Source organism: Prunus mume, linkage group LG7, assembly GCF_029339155.1.
Source record: "Prunus mume cultivar Tortuosa linkage group LG7, ASM2933915v1, whole genome shotgun sequence".
NCBI classification, from domain to species: Eukaryota; Viridiplantae; Streptophyta; class Magnoliopsida; order Rosales; family Rosaceae; genus Prunus; species Prunus mume.
Genome location: NC_142704.1, coordinates 1,221,571 through 1,240,523, shown reverse-complemented (window position 1 = coordinate 1,240,523; position 18,953 = coordinate 1,221,571). Strand labels below are relative to the sequence as shown.

Sequence of the window (18,953 nt, the reverse complement as noted above, 5' to 3'; positions counted from 1 at the left end):
CAAGAGAAACCAGTGGATCAAAACATGTACTGCAATATACACACAGATTGCCCTACAACTATAACACACTGCTCCATTAACCCACCACCAACTTAGGTAAATAATCTTAGGGACATGGAAAAAGCAAAAGGAGAGAGAAAAATTTTAAAAGCAAAAATGGACTTTCCAATGGCTTAGATGCCATTGGACCTACCTTTTATGAGACAATAACATGTGGGCCACCACATTGATTGATCAGATCAGAGGGAGGGCAAAATCTTGGTGATAATGATACCTCCCCATTGGACCAATGGCTTTACCTGGGGACCCAGTGAATTTTAATCAGATGGGCATGGGCATCACTGGAAAAGTTGTGGAAAAATGACTGCATGATCAGATCATATCTATGAACCAGAAAAATCAGAAATCAGAGATCTTCTATGAGCACAGAGAGACAGAAAAGAGACAGAAATAGATTATAGAGGCAAAGGAAAATGATGAAGAAAGGGGGGGAGGATCACATGTATGTACGTTGTATGTACCCTAGATTTGTAAGGCACCCTAGAATTATATGACGTCCAATCATATCCCTAATGCATTGTCATTTCACAAATTCACTAGCAAACTAGGTCTAGCTTACCCTAAACCCTAAGGCAATGATTAAATATGGAGAAAAAGAAAATAAAAAAAAGAGTGGGTGGTTTGGATGGACGGTGGAGAAACAACAAAATGCTCAAATCACCGAGTTTTCTACCATTCACACCCAGCTGCCTGCCGACAGGCACCCGGATCAAACCTGAAACTTGGTCAACTATGTCCACGTGCACCAAGTGTCACGAAAACCATGGTTTGGTACCCTAATGTGGATTGGATTTCACTGTAGATTGGTGTGCGAAGTTTGACGATGGGTCAAATTCAAATTTCGCTACTGGGTCAATGTTTTTTTGATCTTATGGAGCAGTTGGTTCGTACGGTTGAGAATTCTGCTCTAAGTTTTATATCGAGCAGTTGGATTGGGTGAGGTGTCAAATAGATTGGGCTGGCATGAATACGGCCCGTTTAAATAAGACTTGGTATGGTGCGGTTCGTATTTTTAGACCGTGTTAAGATGAGCTAATTAGGTTCAATGGATCGGGTTGACACGTGACTCGTCGAAGGCCATTGTGGGAGCAGATATTTTCGGCGAAGATTATCTCTTTTAATTAATTAATTGTTTATCAATTAATTGGGATAAATATCTTAATTAACATGATATTATCTTTATTTAATAAGATAATATCATAATTAAGATATTATCCTAATAAAGAGAAGATAATGTCATTATCTCGATATTATCTCCATAAAAGAGATAATATCATTTAATTAAGATATTATCTCCATAAAAGAGATCATATCATTAAATCAGATATTATCTCAGACTGATCCCTACGAATTTGGGTAAAGAATAAACTCAGCATATTCTCTACGAAATCCTAGCCCCGAGGCTCCTATAAATAGATGACTTCATTCATCATTCAAGGTACATCTAAACCTACTCCTTATACAGAAAAATACAAGCTCTTTCTCCCTCTCCACTCTCCATATTTTCTCCACACGGCTCGCCACCACACACGGCTTTCACACCCTACATAAACACTACTCTATACCCTTTGCTTAGCTATTGTTTTTCTACAAACACTCGAACTAACTTAGGCATCGAGGGCCTTTGGCCAACACCCTGTGGTCTATTTACTCCAATCTGTTTTACAGGAATCGAGGAAGAGAGAGAAGGAAGATCGAAGGTTGAAGGATCTAGAAGCGAATATTCTCCCGTGAGATTATTTGCACAAACAGCCATGTCAGCTTGAAATCCAATAGACCGGCTCATTTAAAGTCCATTTATTCAGTTATACTTTGTTTTAAAGAAAAAAATTCATAATAATAACATTTATATCTTAAATTCAAGTCTATTTCTTTTATATCCTAGTGTAGTGGTTTGAAGTATTTACTCTCTCAGGCAAGATTCTGAGTTCGAGTCCTAGCATCCGTGTAGTGTGTGTGAGTTTAGTATGCTATCGCCCTCTCAATAGGAAATGTCCTAAAATATACATATATATATAGTAAAATTTAATGTTTTATTTATATATAAAATAATGATTTTGTTTTTCAAATTTCAATTTTTAAAACCCAAACAATAATTTAGTTATTTTCTATTTAAATGTACTTTAAATAAAGTTATTGATCCTTTTGTAAATAATAAATATTATTAGTATATATATAATTATAAAAAATATTTAAATGAAGTTGTAAACAAAAATTACAAAAAAAAAAATGCAATACATAAGTCAAATTTAGTGTGAGCTCATATCTACCCGTTTAATGACCTAGCACGAATGTGGCCCGAGCCCAACCCGTTTAATGACCTAGCACGAGTGTGGCCCGAGCCCATATGGACTCGAGCCATGAACTCAAGTTAGAATTGATGATTTTCATAAATAGAAGTTCTGGCACGCACGACTTGTTTATTAAATAATTTTCATGATATGCAATGTCTTTCAGATGAAAAATGATTTTTGGCAGAGAACGAAAATAAATGTTTCGTGCATGAAACATGCCAATTATGAAATTCTCATCAGGATCAGAAGATAGGGTAGGGTCAAGACAAACCATTACGTCTCTTGTATAAATTACGAAACGAAATATCCCAATCAAGATGCGAATCATGCAATAATATACAATGCTTACATTATCTTGTATAAACAACTTCTCTATTGTTGTTGACTTAATATAAAAATGGATCAAAACTTGGAGCTCATAACAGAAAGATCACTAGCGTATTCCCCACTAGTGTATTTGCCCGGAAGGAGGCCACAAGTGATACAATCCAATCCATACACCATTGCAAGGAATGTTGAAATACTACAATTAATAACATGACATGACAGTATTCTACTACCACATAAGTGCCTAGATTTTGGTGGTATTACATGTGTGGCGCGCTGAATGAAGGTAGATAGCTGGTACCAAACTCAGCTTCCATACACTTGGCTTGCCAAAATACATTAGTTCCCTCTTCTAAAGAAAGATTGTAAAATTCAACACTACCCAACATATGGGGTTGTGACCTTTTTATTTCCCTCAGGTTCCACTTGTAAAACAAATAAATACAATAGTAGAAAAGAAAAAGAAAAAATCATTATATATATATATATATATATATATATATCTCACGCAGTTAATCTAAATTAGCACTTTCTGAACTGTTTATTAACGATTGGCAAAAAGGTGCATGTCTAACCTAAACCATATTAAATAGCTAAGCTTCTGAGCTCCTTCTTACAGATGGTGCTGCAACTTTGTGGACCAGACCCTTCATTCTCTGAATTATGTCTTCAAATGATGGCCGCTGTTCTGGGTCACTGCTTGTTATTGACAAGAATGATTTTAGTTCAATTTGCAAGTTCCAAGTTTTAGTAAAGAAAAACGAGCTAGCTGAGTGTACCTTCGCCAACAGTCTTCGATGACCAACACGACTTGGGGGTCGAGGCCTTCTGGTATGTCTAATCTTCTATCCATAAACCCTACAATTCCAACAACCTTCCAAAAGAAATAAACAATTTTCAATGAGATTTAAGAACCACAGAGCATCAAGGTTATATGTGCACATGTGCGCTCACTCAGAAAAAGAGAGAGAACCTGTAAAGAATTGAGGTTATTCCATGGAATCGATTCGGTCATTAGTTCCCACAGGATGACACCAAAGCTAAACACATCAGACCTGTTTAAAGAGAAGGCAGCTCAATGCATTGGCAAAAATACATTTGCACAAAAATGGGAGCAACGACACGTATACAGCAGACACATAGTTTCCCAGAAAGTTTAGCAACTGTTTATTTAATTGACTTTTAAAGGTCAGTTTTCAGAAATTACTTCTCATTTGAAGGTTCATTTCGAAGGACTTCAGGGGCCATCCACTGAGGCTGCATTTAGAAAAATAAAGACGTCGAAGTAAGATTATTTAATAAAGGAAGTCACATGAATCAGAAAAATTACAAAAGTGAAGCTTATCACTTAAATCACTTTTCAATATCTTCTTTTTCAAATTTCTGTAGGGTATAGCCTATCTGTGAGCACAGTTTGTAACTAAAAGATCTCAGAAAGAGATCCTTACTGTTCCTCTTCCAGATTTTGCTGTCAAGAAGGTTGCATTCTTCAATTTAGACAAGCCAAAGTCACCAACCTGACAGAAAAAGCGCTTGTCTGAGTGACGGGTATATACTTATTCTGCTTGAGTAACTAGTGGCCAGTTCACATTACCTTCACAGTCCAATTCTTATCAACCAGCAGGTTAGACGATTTTAAGTCTCTGTGAACTATAGGTGGATTCCTATGATGCAAGTAATTCATGCCTCTAGCCTGCATTATAAGAGTAGATGTGTTACTTTATTGACAGCTGAAAGGCTTAAAAACACTCTTATGTAAAATTAAAAATAAAAGAACTGATCCTCGCATGACTTTGTATGCAAAACTCATACACAAATTGCATAGTGTCACACCCTGCTGTCAATAGCCAAAGTTGGATTTGCGCACATTTTGTGCATCTAAATGCTGTGACAGCATAATTTTTGTTGTGACGAAGACATGAACACATGCAACCGTGCACAGACACAAATACACAGAAAGAGAAGGAGAGGGACGTACAACATCAAGGGCCATCATTAGCCGTCGTCTGATGTCTAATGTCTGATTGTTCTTGTGAAGTTGTTTAAAGAGACTTCCCCTAACCACACAAACAGAATCAATGTAATATTAGCCTATAGCTGCCATATCATGAGGAGAACGGTATTAAATGGTTTGCATATATTAAGCCTTCACAAGATCGGTACCAACAGACCCAAAAAAAGGGCATAATACGAACTGACATAAACATGGTATAGTTCAAAATGAACATAACATGAAATAGTAACCTAATGCGTCAATTCTTAATATGATTCGTTGACTAATCATTGAAAAGTAGTATACTTCCAATTACCTAGGTAAGTACTCTGTGACAATGGCAAGCCGTTCTTGTGAACATATTGCTCCCATAAACAACAAAACATTAGGATGCCGCAATCTTTTCATTATATCAATCTAAAGAATTCAAAAGAGATCTTGGGATCAGCTGCTTTCTTTCTCAAACAACAATTACAAACAATAAAAGTCAATTGAGAATTTATATCACCTCCTTTTTGTAGTCATGTAAAATCCCCTCACTATATTCATTTTTGAAGTACACCTTAATGGCGACAACCTAAAAACACAAAAAAGAAAAGAAAATATTGGGTCAAAATTTCAAATTATCGATATAACTTTGGTTTTAGGAACTCTTTAAATTTAGACATGTACCGATCCATTCCAGATTCCACGATAAACAATGGCACATGAACCTGGGAGGCAAGAACAAACAAACAAACATGTAAGTTTAGAAACCAAAGACCACCAAACTCATTTCACATTTTAAGAAATTCCACCACATAAAGTAAGGATAGCTACTAGGGCCGAAAAGAAAAAGTTCCTAAAAATAGCTTTGGTAACATCACCTAATTTCATTTATATTAACAGACTGTCAAACATGGAATAACTAACAAATCTCCTGTCAGAGTTATATATTGAATGTCCTAACAAAGCTGCAAGAGTGATAGTGGGTTCTACCAAACCCCAAAGCATTCAGGCTTTTTAAATTTTGAATAGGTACTAGATTTAAAGCACAAATAGCCCCGTTTACCGTGTCCAATTGCCTCTCCCAAATGCAAGTCATCCCAGCGAATCTCACAATCCTCCCTGGGATTAGAGTCATTAACCCCTTTGCTTGAACAACTACCATGGTTGCCAATGCTCTCCACAGAACCTGGTAATTGTTTACCATTTTGTTCATGCACTGCATCTTGTATCTCTAAAGCATTCAAGTTGTGTTCTTCAGGTTTCGGATAACCTGGTCTGGATAACCTAAAACATTCGTTGCACTCCCTTGAAGAGGCTAAAACAGAATTCTCGCTTGAAGGAATTGGACTTTTTTGCCAAAATACATTTGAATGAGTTCTCTTATCTTCGAGAGAAGAATTTATTTTGTTGGATCTTTCTTCCTTACTGTCTGTATCAACAAAGCAGTGGCATGAACTTGATCCTTTTGACTTTCTTGGGGAATTAGGATCCTCTTGTTTCCCACCTTTGTTGGTTCCTATAATTTGCAGCTTTGCCAAGAACTTTACTGCCTGCACCCATCTCAACCAAATAATTTAGACACACTCTAGAGGGTAATGAAGAGGAAGAAAAAGAACATAGACATCATGATTTAATATGACGGAGACTCACCAGCGTACCAGGCTTCTCTAAGTTAGCATCTTCAGTGTCTGTTGTAGAGTCCTCCCTGACCTTGTCCATCACACTTGAATTGCACACATCATCTCCATTTCTTGATAGAAGTTTTGAGGCCTGATTGGTTCACCAGTATAATGAGTAAAACACAATTTCAGCTATCTGAATGAAATCACAAGAATTGTGGTTGTGTAGCATAAGCACCAGATTAGAAACTGATGATGCAATCTGTGGCACTGGTACAACAGGTGGTCGCGGGTACTTTAACTGCCATCCTCTATGTTGGGCATTGGCACGATCCTTGAATGCTCTCAGATCTGATTCTATTCTATTACAAAATGCCGCATCAGTTGAAACTGTGATAATACCGACAAGCTCACCATCTTCATATAAAGGGCTTTTGGTCACCATCGCCATAAATATTTCTCCAGACCTCTTCTTAAAAGGGAACTGACCTGACCATGATAGCCCAAGTCTCAACCTTTCCATGATTCTCTTTAGAAGTGCATGGTAATCTTCAGCAATGAGGAGCTCAGCAACCCTTTGCCCAAGGGCTTCATAGTCCTTCCATCCATAGAGATTCTCAGCAGAACGATTCCTGTATTAAACTCAAATTCTTGAGCTCAAACTGATAATATATGATATAGTGCCGAAACATGTCAATCTTTTCTGGGATAAACACTAAACAAGGAACAATTTTTTGAAGCAATTTAACTTCACATGAGCTAACACATGCAAGCTATCAACGACGGCGTCTTTAGTAGGATTTCAGAGGTCAATCCAACATGCATGAGTCATGACAAATTAAATTCTAGGATACAAAACATAACCACAATTCAGTGAATATATATGTTCATTGATATAAATAATGCATAACCAGTATGACAACAAAAATTTACAGAACTATCAATATAAAACAGTTTTTCCTACATTCATATGTCATGAACTCAAATTCTTGAGCTCAAACGGATCATATGTGATGTAATGTTGAAAGCATGTCAACATTTGTTGAGGTAAACGCTAAACACGCACAAATTTTGGAGGAATCTAGCTATTCTTTACCAAAAATCCTCGAAATTTTTTAAGAGTCAACAAAACACATTCGCGCAATGCTGAAGTTCATAAATTAATCAACTGTTTCATCAATATCATATATACAGTACCACCACCCTATCACAGTGACACATTCAAAATACATACAACTTCAGAAACCAACAAAACGAATCAAACGACGCAGTTTTACAATTACGTACCAGTAATTGATCTCTCCAGAGGAAGCTGTGCACACATGAACGGCGTGGCCCATGGAGTCCAATACGCCCTTGTACGGACTGCCAGAGAGGAAGAACCCGGGCGGATGGAAGCTCGAACCAGAATAGTCTGACGTCAGCACCGCATCATCTTCTTCTCGCTTCTCCTTGTTCTTTCTCCCGTGGTGCCGAAGCTCATGAAGCTCTGCTCTGAGCCTGGCGTGGCTCGCCTCCAGACTCTGGCACCGATCGAAGAGAAGTCGGTACAGACTCTCCGGTGAGTCGTGGGCCGCCATGGCCGTAGTCTCCGAGGTCTCACGGCAGTGGAGAAGAAAGGGCTGTGCGCAATGCGCATAGCTGTAGCTGCTATATAGCTTTTGGCCGTCTTCTTTACGAAGAGCTGCTCTCGAAATGGTTCCCTCTCTCTTTATGTGTGTTGTAATATTTTATATTTTATTTTATTTTATTATTTTAATTCTCTGTGTGTACGAATCGCTGGACGAAGCAGGAACCCGCCACGTGTCACCACCGAACGGAGGGAGCTATCAGGTGCGGAGATGTGTATTGCTTTGCGGCCACTAGTTTAACTTTAAAGCAAATTGGGAAGCGGGAAGCGGTTGGCTGCTTAATTCACGACTTTATTTAATTGTTTTTGCAACGCAGCCCAACTCCATCTCTATCCTCACCATCACCATCACCATCACTAGCAAACGAATGGTTTCATGGCTCGATTTAAGCCTTGAGAGAGTGAGTTCATTCGATTTTAGCATACATTTCAAAGTCAACACTCAATTTCTCATCAGGTTTTCCCATGTGTCCCTACCCCATGTGGAGGGGCATTGCACACACACGTGGCTTCATCAACAGAAACGACGTCGTTGGAATATCCAACCGTCATTTGAATAAGGAAACCGTTGGCGGCAGTTTTTCAAAACGAAACGTCTACCCCGCGCCTCCAACAACTGCTCTTCTTCGCCATCGCTCTTGTTCCCACTCACTCACTTTCCAAAGCCAACTTTCAGTCACAGAAATCGCAAAAGAAAATGAGAATCCAAACGCCAAAATTAGGGCACAAGACCCTCCTCTTCCTTCTGTGCTTCATCGGGTTTCTCACTCCACGCGACGTCGCAGTTCAGATTCTTTCCAAATCGAAGCTCGAGAAGTGCGAGAAGACTTCCGATTCTGGAAACTTGAATTGCACCAAGAAGATCGTCCTCAACATGGCCGTTCCTAGCAGCGCGGTAAACGACAAACTCACCATCCCTAATTTAACTGCTTGAAATTAAATGCAGGTAATGATTGTGAGATGTTTGATGAAATTACAGAGCGGCGGAGAGGCATCGATTGTCGCCGAAATCGTAGAGGTGGAAGAGAATTCAAGCCAAAAGATGCAAAATTTTCGAATTCCCCCTGTTCTGACCGTCAACAAGTCCACGGCTTATGCATTGTATGAGCTTACGTACATACGAGTAGGGTAACTGAAACTTTCTTGTTAACTTCTTACTTGGTACTTTTCGATTTCCATATATGTTTTAATTGGTACTTGTAACATTTGTATAGGATGTTGCCTTTAAACCGGAAGAGTACTATGTTAAGACCCGCAAATGTGAGCGAGATGCAGATGCAAAAGTTGTGAAGATATGTGAGAGGCAAACAATCTTTTAGCCTTTTGTTTGTTTCCTTCACTTTCTTACTTCACTGGTTTTTAATTTTAATTTTTATTGTGTTGAGCTTTTGATTGGTACAAGTTAAAGGGTGTTCTTATAGTTTGTTGTCTCATGCCAATATAGGGATTTTACCTTTGGGATTATACATTTTAATAGTTACTTGGAAGCTACTGTTAGGATCATAGATTGTGCACATTTGTCGGGTGAAAATATTGGACCAAAAACTTGGGTGCAAAAGAAGACAGAATATAAAGGCGATGACTGCTTAACCACGTTTACTTTGATTGCCATGTGAAATGAGTTTGCTTTACTTCTTTTACTCCTCAAAAGTCTGAGTTTGCTTATACACCTTCTTGCTAGTCCTAGTCATTATTGAAGCCGATTTACATTAAAGTGTTGTTTTAGAAATTATCATTCTGAGGTAGATTCTTATGTTTATGTTACCAAGTAAAGGACATTATATATGTTTTACGGGGCTTAGATGTCAAAAAGATCACTAGAAATGTACTTACTCTGTATAGAAAGAGACCTATTAAAAAAACATCTGTTTGGTCACTTAAGAGTTTTGAATGCTTAGTTGGACACTTAGTACATGAGGACTCAGTGTGAAGGAAGGTTCAAGACCTTCATCATATTTGGTAGATTCGTGATGTTCAATATACGCAAGAAAAAACCTCATGGCATTTAAATTTAACCCTAATCTTATTGTGGTGAGTGATAGTGGTGTTTCTGGAAGCAGCTACAGTAGAGCCTTAATTTATTTATCTATTTAAATTTGGTTTCGTTAACTAACATGCTGAGGAAAAAAAAAATTCATTTAGAAGGAGGAAGGGTGGGGAGTGGTGTATCTTGCCTTCATAGACAAACATCATATTCTTTACCATGTTTATATATATGACCAGTGGACTTCTGTTGCATGTTCTGTAGGTTATGGGATGAAAACGATCACATTATTGAGCACACTGAGGTGCCATTTCTACAATCTTTAGTATATGTACTTTCAAAGTTATCATTTTATTTTCCTTTATTTTTATTTATTTTTATTCTTTCTTATAGATCAGGGGTTCTATAGCATTATATGTATACATATTAGGCCTTGTGACATCCCACAATAAGTGTTTCTCCACGTTCTCACACTATTTAAGTACATCCCATAATAATATTGGTTGCATATGGTTATTTTCTCTGATTATTTATGCTTGTATTGCTATTTAGCTTACTTTCTAAGGTCACTCGCAATTTATTAGCAGATCGCTCTTGTTGAATTGATGTTGAAAATGTCCAAAGTTATATGTTCAGTAGTCTATTGATGCTTAACAGTTATTATTTATTGTAGATTTTTGTAATCAGTTTGTGATGTATTCTTTTCTTCCATTCTGTCTGTTATGTTCTGCATAGCCAATCTGCTGTCCTTGTGGGCCTCAGCGGCGGGTACCTTCATCATGTGGAAATGTGTGTAAGTGCATTTTAGCTTGTTTACATTTTCTTAAATTTTACTTGCACAATGCCTCTTGCCATCTTGGAGTATTGAATTTGAGACTTTTCTTTTGTTAGTTGATAAGTTGATGAAGGGAAAAGCGAATACTGCCCATTGTGTCCGTTTTCCGGGTGATTGGTAAGGTCCTTGCTTTAAGTTCTAAGTTCTTCATTGTGCTTATGTTTTTCTTGAAAGGTTCATAATTGATTTTTGATAAGTTCCAGCCGACATGCCATAGCTCTCTGGTTTATAGAAATTTATGAGGCTATGTCATTTTCCGTGGTAGTAGTTGTCTTTTTCTCATATTCTTTTTGTTTTACTTTCAATATTTTAAGATTTCATATAGAGATCATATTCATAAATTTTCATGAATTTGTGAAATATGATACATTTCTACTGTCAAATAATCTTATCAAATTTAAAATTATGTGAAGAAGCTTGTTTTTCCTTTTCTTCTGGGGAGTTACGAAGGTTGAACTAAGATTACTAAGATATTGTTTTGCTTGAAATAATTGTTTATGTTTGACAATATAAGTGATGGAGGCTACAACTATAAACAATTCTACATGGCCAATATATTTCCTTTTTGATGTTCTTGTTTATTCATACCCTTTGGCCATTATCCGAGAAGTGAATTTTTATTTGTTTATTTTAAAATCCACTTAGGTTTCATGTTTTCGGTATTGGACAGCGGTCAGTGGGATTCAGTGTTCTAATTCAGGTGAAGACAGGATCTAAAGTTTCGGTATGTTGCTTCTCCACATATGTGTACCATTTCTATATTCATTGCTTGTAATGTAACGTGCTTGTTTCTGCTTTAGACAATTACTCATTACAATCTAATTCAGTCTTGTAACATGTGTTTGAAATCTTTTGTCTTTTTCCCATGGTGAAAAATTAGAGCTCATTTCATGTTGAACTAACTATATACAATTTTCCTTTCCCCGTGTAATGAAGTTCCCTTTTCCCTTTTACTTTACCGCACTTCATCCTCTTATCTTGCTCTTAGTGATGTTAAATTTCATTTCATAACAAAGATTTATGGATACTTTATTTGCCACCAGGAAGTGCTTGTTGGTCCTGAGAATAGAACAGTGATATCCAATGATAATTTTTTACGAGTTAATCTTATTGGAGATTTTGTTGGATACACAAATATACCATCATTCGAGGATTTCTACCTTGTAATTCCAAGGCAGGTATGCATGCTCCACCAATGTAATTTCCGTTAGTACCATTGGCATATATGCTTTATTTGAAGTATGCATTTCTTATGGGAGTAATTAGGTACAGCTATTCTTTATGTTAATGGTTTTGTAAAAGCGAATGTAATAGGTCAAAAGTTCACTACACTATTTGCACTATGTTTGGATGGTAGTGTGATTTGAGGGTAGTGTTGGTCTGTGGTTCCAATATCACTCATTGGTTTGCATTCGCATTTTAAATAAGTGTGATTGTTGAAAGCATCTGCTATGAGACTATGATAATATTAGAGTTACTATAAAAGATCAAGCTAATCGATTAATTTTTCTATATAAACAGCCATGCAGTATTTGTTATTTTCTTCTAGTGCTGAGAGTTTCGTTTTCCTTTTGTGGAAGGGCGGTCCTGGTCAACCCCAGAACTTGGGGAGGAACCTTTCTATGTGGATGCTGCTAGAGAGAGTAAGGTTTTCTTTAGATGGTGTTGAATGTAATAAAATTGGTGTCAGTTATGAGGCTTTCAATGGGCAGCCAAACTTTTGCTCTTCACCATTCTGGAGTTGCTTGCATAATCAATTATGGAATTTCTGGGAGGTTTGTATATCCAGCCTAAAAGTTGTATCTTATCTAGTGCATGCTTCTCTTTTTGGTTAGGTTTGTCTATCCAGCCTGAAAGTTGTATCTTCTCTAGTGTATGCTTCTCATTTCAGTCTTATTTTTGTTGAATGTATTGCTATAGTTACATATTGGTATTGCTATAGTTTCACATTGCTGACATTGGTACTGAAAGTTCCATAAGTCTTCAAGTTCTTTACATAAACTATATTGAAATCTCATGTTCTATCATATATCGTTGGCAGAAAGGCAGGTCTCTTTCTCCTTTTGTACAATGAGATATTTCAGAGGATTGTGGCTGTTTTCTATTTGGTGCATGGTTATTTTATAGCTGATGTGGAAACTGAGGAAAAAGTTTTTTCTTTCTGACAGGCTGACCAGAACCGAATTGAAAGGAATCAGTTGCCACTTTATGGTGTGGAAGGAAGGTTTGAAAGGATAAACCAGCATCCAGTTATGTCTCAGAAATTTTAGAAGTACATTCCCAACAATTTCAATCATCGTTATTTATTAATCATTTCTGATTGGATGCAGAATGCAGGAACTCATTCGTTTTCCATAGGAGTCACTGAAGTTATTAATACTAATCTCTTGATAGAACTAAGTGCTGATGACGTAGAATATGTCTACCAAAGGTTAGTATTTTCTGGCTACTGTATTTGACTTATTTTAGAAGGTTTTTGTATTTATCAAAAGGCATGAACATCAACTCCCTATAATGAGTATGCTTGATTGGCTTGTATTTGGAATAATTGTGTCATGTATGGGCCATTCATTTTCGAGGTTTTTAGTATTTCCTTAAGCACTCTTACTGATTTTATTTTCAAGAATTTATTTGTTAAGTTGAGATGAACTTGGAAAACAAAGATGCCATGGCTCCTTTTTTTACTTTTATTAGCTAAAGTTTCTGACTGATATGCTGAAAGCTGTATAGGTTCTTTTCTTTTTGGTTAAGCCAAGTCACTCATGTAATTGATGGAAATAAGTAGTTTTAAACATTGTATCTTATCTCTGTTTGCCAGAGGTTCTGAGGGAGGCACCTTTATGTGTCTCTATTATCCCCATCTCTTTGCCTCTACATGTACATGATGGGGCTGGATGTGAGGGAGGGTATTCACTTGATATGTATTGTCAGTCCATTCTCTAACAACTTAAACTTTTTGAATTTAGTAGATTTCTAATAATTAAAATGTGTCTTCACTTGGGACATCTAGAATCCAAATAACCAAGATTTTTAAGCTTCATATAACTTTTTGATCCTCATTAAGTTTCACTTATTGCCGAAGGTTTTTTCTATGCATTTGTAGGAGTCCTGGGAAAATCGTAAGTATCAATGTCCCAACGTTTGAGGCCCTTACTCAATTTGGAACTGCGACAATCACAACAACGAATACTGGTGAAGTGGAAGCATCATATAGCTTAACGGTACCTTATTGACTATTCTTAAATTTTTAATATAGACTTAAATGGATTATTCTCTTTTCTTTTTCCCTTTGTTTTTAGGATTTATCCAACTTAAGATGCTAGAGTTAACATGCTCTTTTTATAAAATGGAAAACTGTTGGTCTATTCACTATAGATGTTGTGACAGTTGGGATTGTTAGTGAAGCTGCAAATGAACTTAGAGACAGGGTTAATGCTTAAATTTGATTGTGATTATTGCACATGAAGCATTTTTGTCTACAACTTCAGTGAATGGCTGTTGCAATATGTAGTTTCAGATGTGATGAATTTTCCCGTCTTGCAGTTTGATTGCTCTAGTGATGTCACCCTCATGGAGGTACTTTCCCTACTGCCCATGTATTCAGTTTTGAACATGATGATTATATTCACACAAATGATACTGTTTTTCAGGAACAATTCCTTATTATGAAGCCAAAAGAAACAACAACGCGAGCCTTCAAACTTTACCCAGCAACTGATCAAGCTGCAAAATATGTTTGTGCAGGTAAGATGAGACATAGTTCAGACAGATGATAAAGTAGCCCAAAGTATTTTTGGTAGGACTAACTTTTTTAGTTTGAATGCAGCTATACTAAAGGACTCTGATTATAAAGAAGTAGATAGAGCCGAGTGCCAATTTTCTACAACATCTACTGTTCTTGATAATGGATCACAGGTTTAGTCATAACGATGTTTTACCCTGTAAATCTTCATTCCTTTCAGAAGAAAGTTAAGAAGTTCTCTGAAGTCCAATGTATGAGGCACTTTAGATCAGCATGATTTCTTTAAGTCCGTTTTAAAGACAAGAGAAATGATACTTTGAAATGAAATTAACCTTCTGGAAATTGATTTATGTGATGAATGAACCACTGAAGTCATTAATTGCTGCAGGGTAATCCTTTTAATCCACCAAAGACAGGCACAACCGGTTTCTTTGACTCTGTTGAAAGCATTTGGAACAATCTGTGGAATATTTTGGTAGATTTCGTCACTGGAAAAACTTGCAGGTTCTTGCCTGGTTCAGTTTTTTGTTCTTTAAACATTTTTATGCTCTAAATTTTCATTTTTAGAGTTGGTTTGGATGGCAGTGAAAAGGTCCTTTGGTAACCTTTCTAACGTGGACTTGTCTGTTCAAAATGCTGGTTGCATTCTAACGATTCTTAATCAAGCCACGCCTTGCACACACGATCAGATATTATGCTCAGCTATCATATATATTCCTTTTCTTCTTGTGTATGCATCCGTTGGATTGTAGTTGAATTTGCACATTTTAAATCTCTTTTGATTTGTATGAAATCTGGTCAATTTCTCTTTTTATCTTTTTGTGGACAGAAGGAAATGCCCCAGGTTCTTTGACTTCCGGTGCCACATACAGTATATATGTATGAGTTGGATTGTCATGTTTGGTCTACTTTTGGCAATTTTTCCAACAGGTAAACCTACTTTTTCCTGAAAATTTACATTTAAGCAGATGATTTCAGAGATGCAACGAATACATAAAATATTATGCATGGATGTGCAGTGGTTGTGCTACTGTGGCTTCTACATCAAAAGGGACATTTTGATCCTTTATATGATTGGTGGGAAGATCATTTTTGGGATAATAATCAGCACACCAAGGATATTCGGAAGCGCAGAAGTGACGGAGAACACTCGCACACTCATGTTCATAAACATCATGGGCATGAAGCAAGGAACCACAAGCATGGTTCTCATCATAAGCGAAGAAACATTCACAATGATCACAGGCATAACCAGTTCGAAAGAGGCAGCGATTACTACTACCATCTCCACCACGTCCACAAAGACAAGCCCAAGCATGGGAGAAGAAAGCATTCAAGTATTATGCAGAAAGTTGATGAAAATACCGGATACCACGGCCATAAAAAAGAAAGGAGACTAACAAAAGATTATTCATAGTGACCAGACAAGACCAGACGCAATCAAGTGAACGCAAGAGTGAATTTGGTATGTACAAAAGGCTTTTGGATAACAATCAGTTTAATCTGCATGCTAAACAGAGAGAGTAGTGGCACTTACAGTTTTATACTCTTTCAGTGAATTTATTTTCCTGTTTATATCTATTTTATTTGGATCGTGGGGGAATGTAAATGTAAAGATCTTTTTTCACACAGAATGTTACTAATGCCTTTGTTAGATAATTTTTTTTAAATGTTGGATATCTTTGGCATTCCTTTAACCGGTTCTTTTCTCTGCTTCCACCTTTACATGGAGATAATTAAACATTGAGAAGGATCTAGGTAGAAGCATGCCAATCATTTTTCTTTTGCTTTATTGTATTACATAATTCATTTCATAACAGTGGTTCGAACGTGGGACATTCAGAGGAATTCCGAATCCTGACCAATCTAACCATATGAAAATTGCTTCTTATTTTAGAAAATATTCAAACTGAGGAAATGTCAAGCTCAATGCTTCTTGTTTCACAACATAAAAGCACATGGTGGCTCTACCTTCTGTGCAGACATTTCTGGTTCAAGTATCAGAGTTATAGGCTGTTTCCTGTTTCCTGTATCTTTCTCCAGGATACGAATGTGGTAACCATCCGGAAATTGTAGCCCAGGAGTTAGGACTATATTTCCTCCTCTGATTGCTTCCCACCTGAAAATTTTGGATGTGAACATGTTACTCTCTCTCTCTCTCTCTGATTACAGGACATTAGTTCTTACCTGTACTTTGTGACTAAGCAATGAAGAAACACAAACATCTCCACTTTACACGGAGTCTCTATCCGCCGCCAAAAGCCATGAAATCTTTGGATGCACTATTTGTTTTCGTTTCCAGTAAATTAATCAACCATCTCTCAGTGCAGCTTAGGACTGAGAATAAATGGTAGATTAGCTAGAACAATACATACCCACATATTCATCCTACCTCCCATCTCCACAGATTGAAGACCACAAGATCAGAAACTTCACTTTTCCATCCTTTTTTTATTATAAATTTTATGAAAGGAGGAATATCAGAAGAGGTGTTGGGAGTGAAGAACTGTAAGGTCTCCCCTAGCAGTGGCAATCCCATTGAACTGTAAGGTCTGCCATGGCATTTGGGAATTATCCACCTGTAAACCCAATGTGTCATCCTTGGGGAACCACCAACTTGAATGGGATTTATCCACCGTAATCTTTACTTTTTTTTAAAAACTTGTATTTTACTCGGCCTTTAAGACGTGTAAGGAAATAGAAAGTATTATTGAAAAATATATACGCATGTATATAATAGGAATATTAAATTAGAAAATGCTAAATTTTTTATACGGGTAATAATTCTAGGAAAGTAAAAAAATCAAAAAGGGACAATAGATATTTGAGTAATGGCCTTGTAGTATTGGATAATGCTCTAAAGTACTCTTATGATAAAAGAAAATAAGGGAGAAAAAAATTATTTAAAAAAGAAAAGAAAAAAGACCACACGGTTTCTATTTTTAATTTAAAATAGTATAGCTGTGATACTCATGTTTTCATTTTAAAAAAATTGTATAGCAGAGCGGCTATACAGATTTTGACACGTATAGGCACTAGGCAGGTACCTTTTTTTTCTATAAATAGTATAGCCGACTGGCTATACACGGATATATTTTTATTATTAAAAATAGTATCGCTGCCCAGCTATACAAGGACAAATTTATAAATTAAAAAAATCGTATAGCCGCCCGGCTTTACTACGGTAATTTATTTTTTAAAAATTGTATAGCCGCGCGGCTATACCTATTCTGAATTTTTTATCCTACAAATAATATGGCCGCAAGGCTATACTGGGGTTTTTAATTTTTTATTTAAAATAGTATAGCCGGGCGGCTTGACTTTGGCAATTTATTTTTCAAAAAAATAGTATAGCTGGGCTGTACCTATTTTGACACGTGGGCGCTAGGCGCTAGGCACTAGGCGTGTTCCCTTTTTTTGCGATAAATAGTAGAGCCGTGCGGCTATACCCTTTTATTTTTTATTTTTAAATATTTAAAATAGTATAGCCGGACGGCGGTACTATTCATTGAAAAAAATTAAATAGAAAAACCTTATACGACACCATTCATGACCTCCCCTTCAGTTTTATTTTAAAACCCACAGAACCTAACCACCGCTCCCTTCAGTTTCTAGCATCTGGGATGCCTTAACTAGTGGTAACAATGCCCACTAAGCCATTGCCGCAATTCGACGTGGAATGGTACTCTTTGGGCAGGTAAAATATGCTCCTTGTTCATTCAATGCTGTTTTATAAATTTCTCTGCACATTTGACATGTTCTTATAGTTTGGCATTAAAAGTTTACAACTTGGTTATTTTTTAAGGGTGATGTTTCAGGGTGTGTAGCAGAATTTGATAAGGCAATTGAGTTGGATACTCGCCAACAGGCATTAAGTCTAGTTGTAGTTCTTGATAAATGATTTTTTTTTTGGGGTGGTTTTTGGGATATGAATTGCGGAATTAAGTAAGTTACATAGTGTTGGCTATGTATGCTTGTTATCAGATCTTTGGCAAAGGGGGCTATCAATCACTTTGCCATCTTGATAGGTACTAGTTCTTTGATGGTTCTTGTTAAGGTGCATGTCAACTAAGCTGGGTGTCTTTATGCACAGGTTTGGAGAAAGGGCAGAGCAGTCGATTTGGTCCAACTTAAGATGCTAGAAGTTAACATGGCTCTTTTTATAAAAGGCTTTTTATAACAAATGATCCTTCACGTTTACGAAATTATCACGAATTGTCTTTGAGGTTTTTTTGTGACACTAATAGACCTTAACATTTAGGCTTTTTATCACAAATGGTCCCTGATGTTATAAATTCTGATAAGTATGACTAAGTGGAGCCCACCTGCCCAATTACATTGTGACACGTGGATAAAAATAATTAAATAAATTTTTAATGAAAATTCCATTTTTATTTTTTTTTCTGCAACCTTTCATCCCCCTCCTTACTCCGTCTCTCTCGCTCTCCACCCTTTGCTCTCCATCTCCCTGTCTCCTTCTC

The 18,953-nt window shown here is 36.7% G+C and overlaps 2 protein-coding genes across 6 annotated transcripts; one reads left to right on the top strand and one right to left on the bottom strand.

The window, feature by feature from the left end:
- Positions 1–3,052: 3,052 nt before the first annotated feature.
- On the bottom strand, positions 3,053–7,999 carry LOC103337436 (PAS domain-containing protein tyrosine kinase family protein). 4 transcript variants are annotated; one of them, XM_016795661.2, is made up of 14 exons: positions 7,569–7,998; positions 6,520–6,913; positions 6,313–6,432; positions 5,726–6,212; positions 5,347–5,387; positions 5,183–5,251; positions 4,991–5,091; positions 4,660–4,738; positions 4,276–4,374; positions 4,130–4,198; positions 3,889–3,938; positions 3,655–3,736; positions 3,461–3,555; positions 3,053–3,377 (listed from the first exon to the last, which is right to left on the bottom strand). In XM_016795661.2, exons 1-14 carry the CDS (start codon positions 7,859–7,861, stop codon positions 3,275–3,277), a joined length of 2,082 nt encoding a protein of 693 aa, XP_016651147.2. In that variant the 5' UTR covers positions 7,862–7,998; the 3' UTR covers positions 3,053–3,274. The 4 variants fall into 4 exon arrangements, 1 of the variants encoding a protein (XP_016651147.2); XR_016122012.1 differs by lacking the exons at positions 3,053–3,377; positions 3,461–3,555 and having other exon boundaries at positions 4,130–4,218; positions 7,569–7,999; XR_016122010.1 differs by lacking the exons at positions 3,053–3,377; positions 3,461–3,555 and having other exon boundaries at positions 4,039–4,198; positions 7,569–7,999.
- A 205-nt stretch (positions 8,000–8,204) lies between these two features.
- HAP2 (hapless 2) lies at positions 8,205–16,149 on the top strand. 2 transcript variants are annotated; one of them, XM_008240601.3, is made up of 18 exons: positions 8,205–8,806; positions 8,891–9,034; positions 9,126–9,214; positions 10,160–10,199; positions 10,631–10,688; positions 10,787–10,847; positions 11,376–11,454; positions 11,774–11,908; positions 12,311–12,505; positions 12,899–12,979; positions 13,061–13,161; positions 13,834–13,951; positions 14,274–14,306; positions 14,381–14,474; positions 14,557–14,645; positions 14,861–14,976; positions 15,302–15,402; positions 15,492–16,149. In XM_008240601.3, exons 1-18 carry the CDS (start codon positions 8,609–8,611, stop codon positions 15,887–15,889), a joined length of 2,130 nt encoding a protein of 709 aa, XP_008238823.3. In that variant the 5' UTR covers positions 8,205–8,608; the 3' UTR covers positions 15,890–16,149. The 2 variants fall into 2 exon arrangements, with proteins under 2 accessions (XP_008238823.3, XP_088897587.1); XM_089041461.1 differs by lacking the exons at positions 8,205–8,806; positions 8,891–9,034; positions 9,126–9,214 and having other exon boundaries at positions 9,275–10,199; positions 15,305–15,402.
- The last annotated feature ends 2,804 nt before the right edge of the window (positions 16,150–18,953 follow it).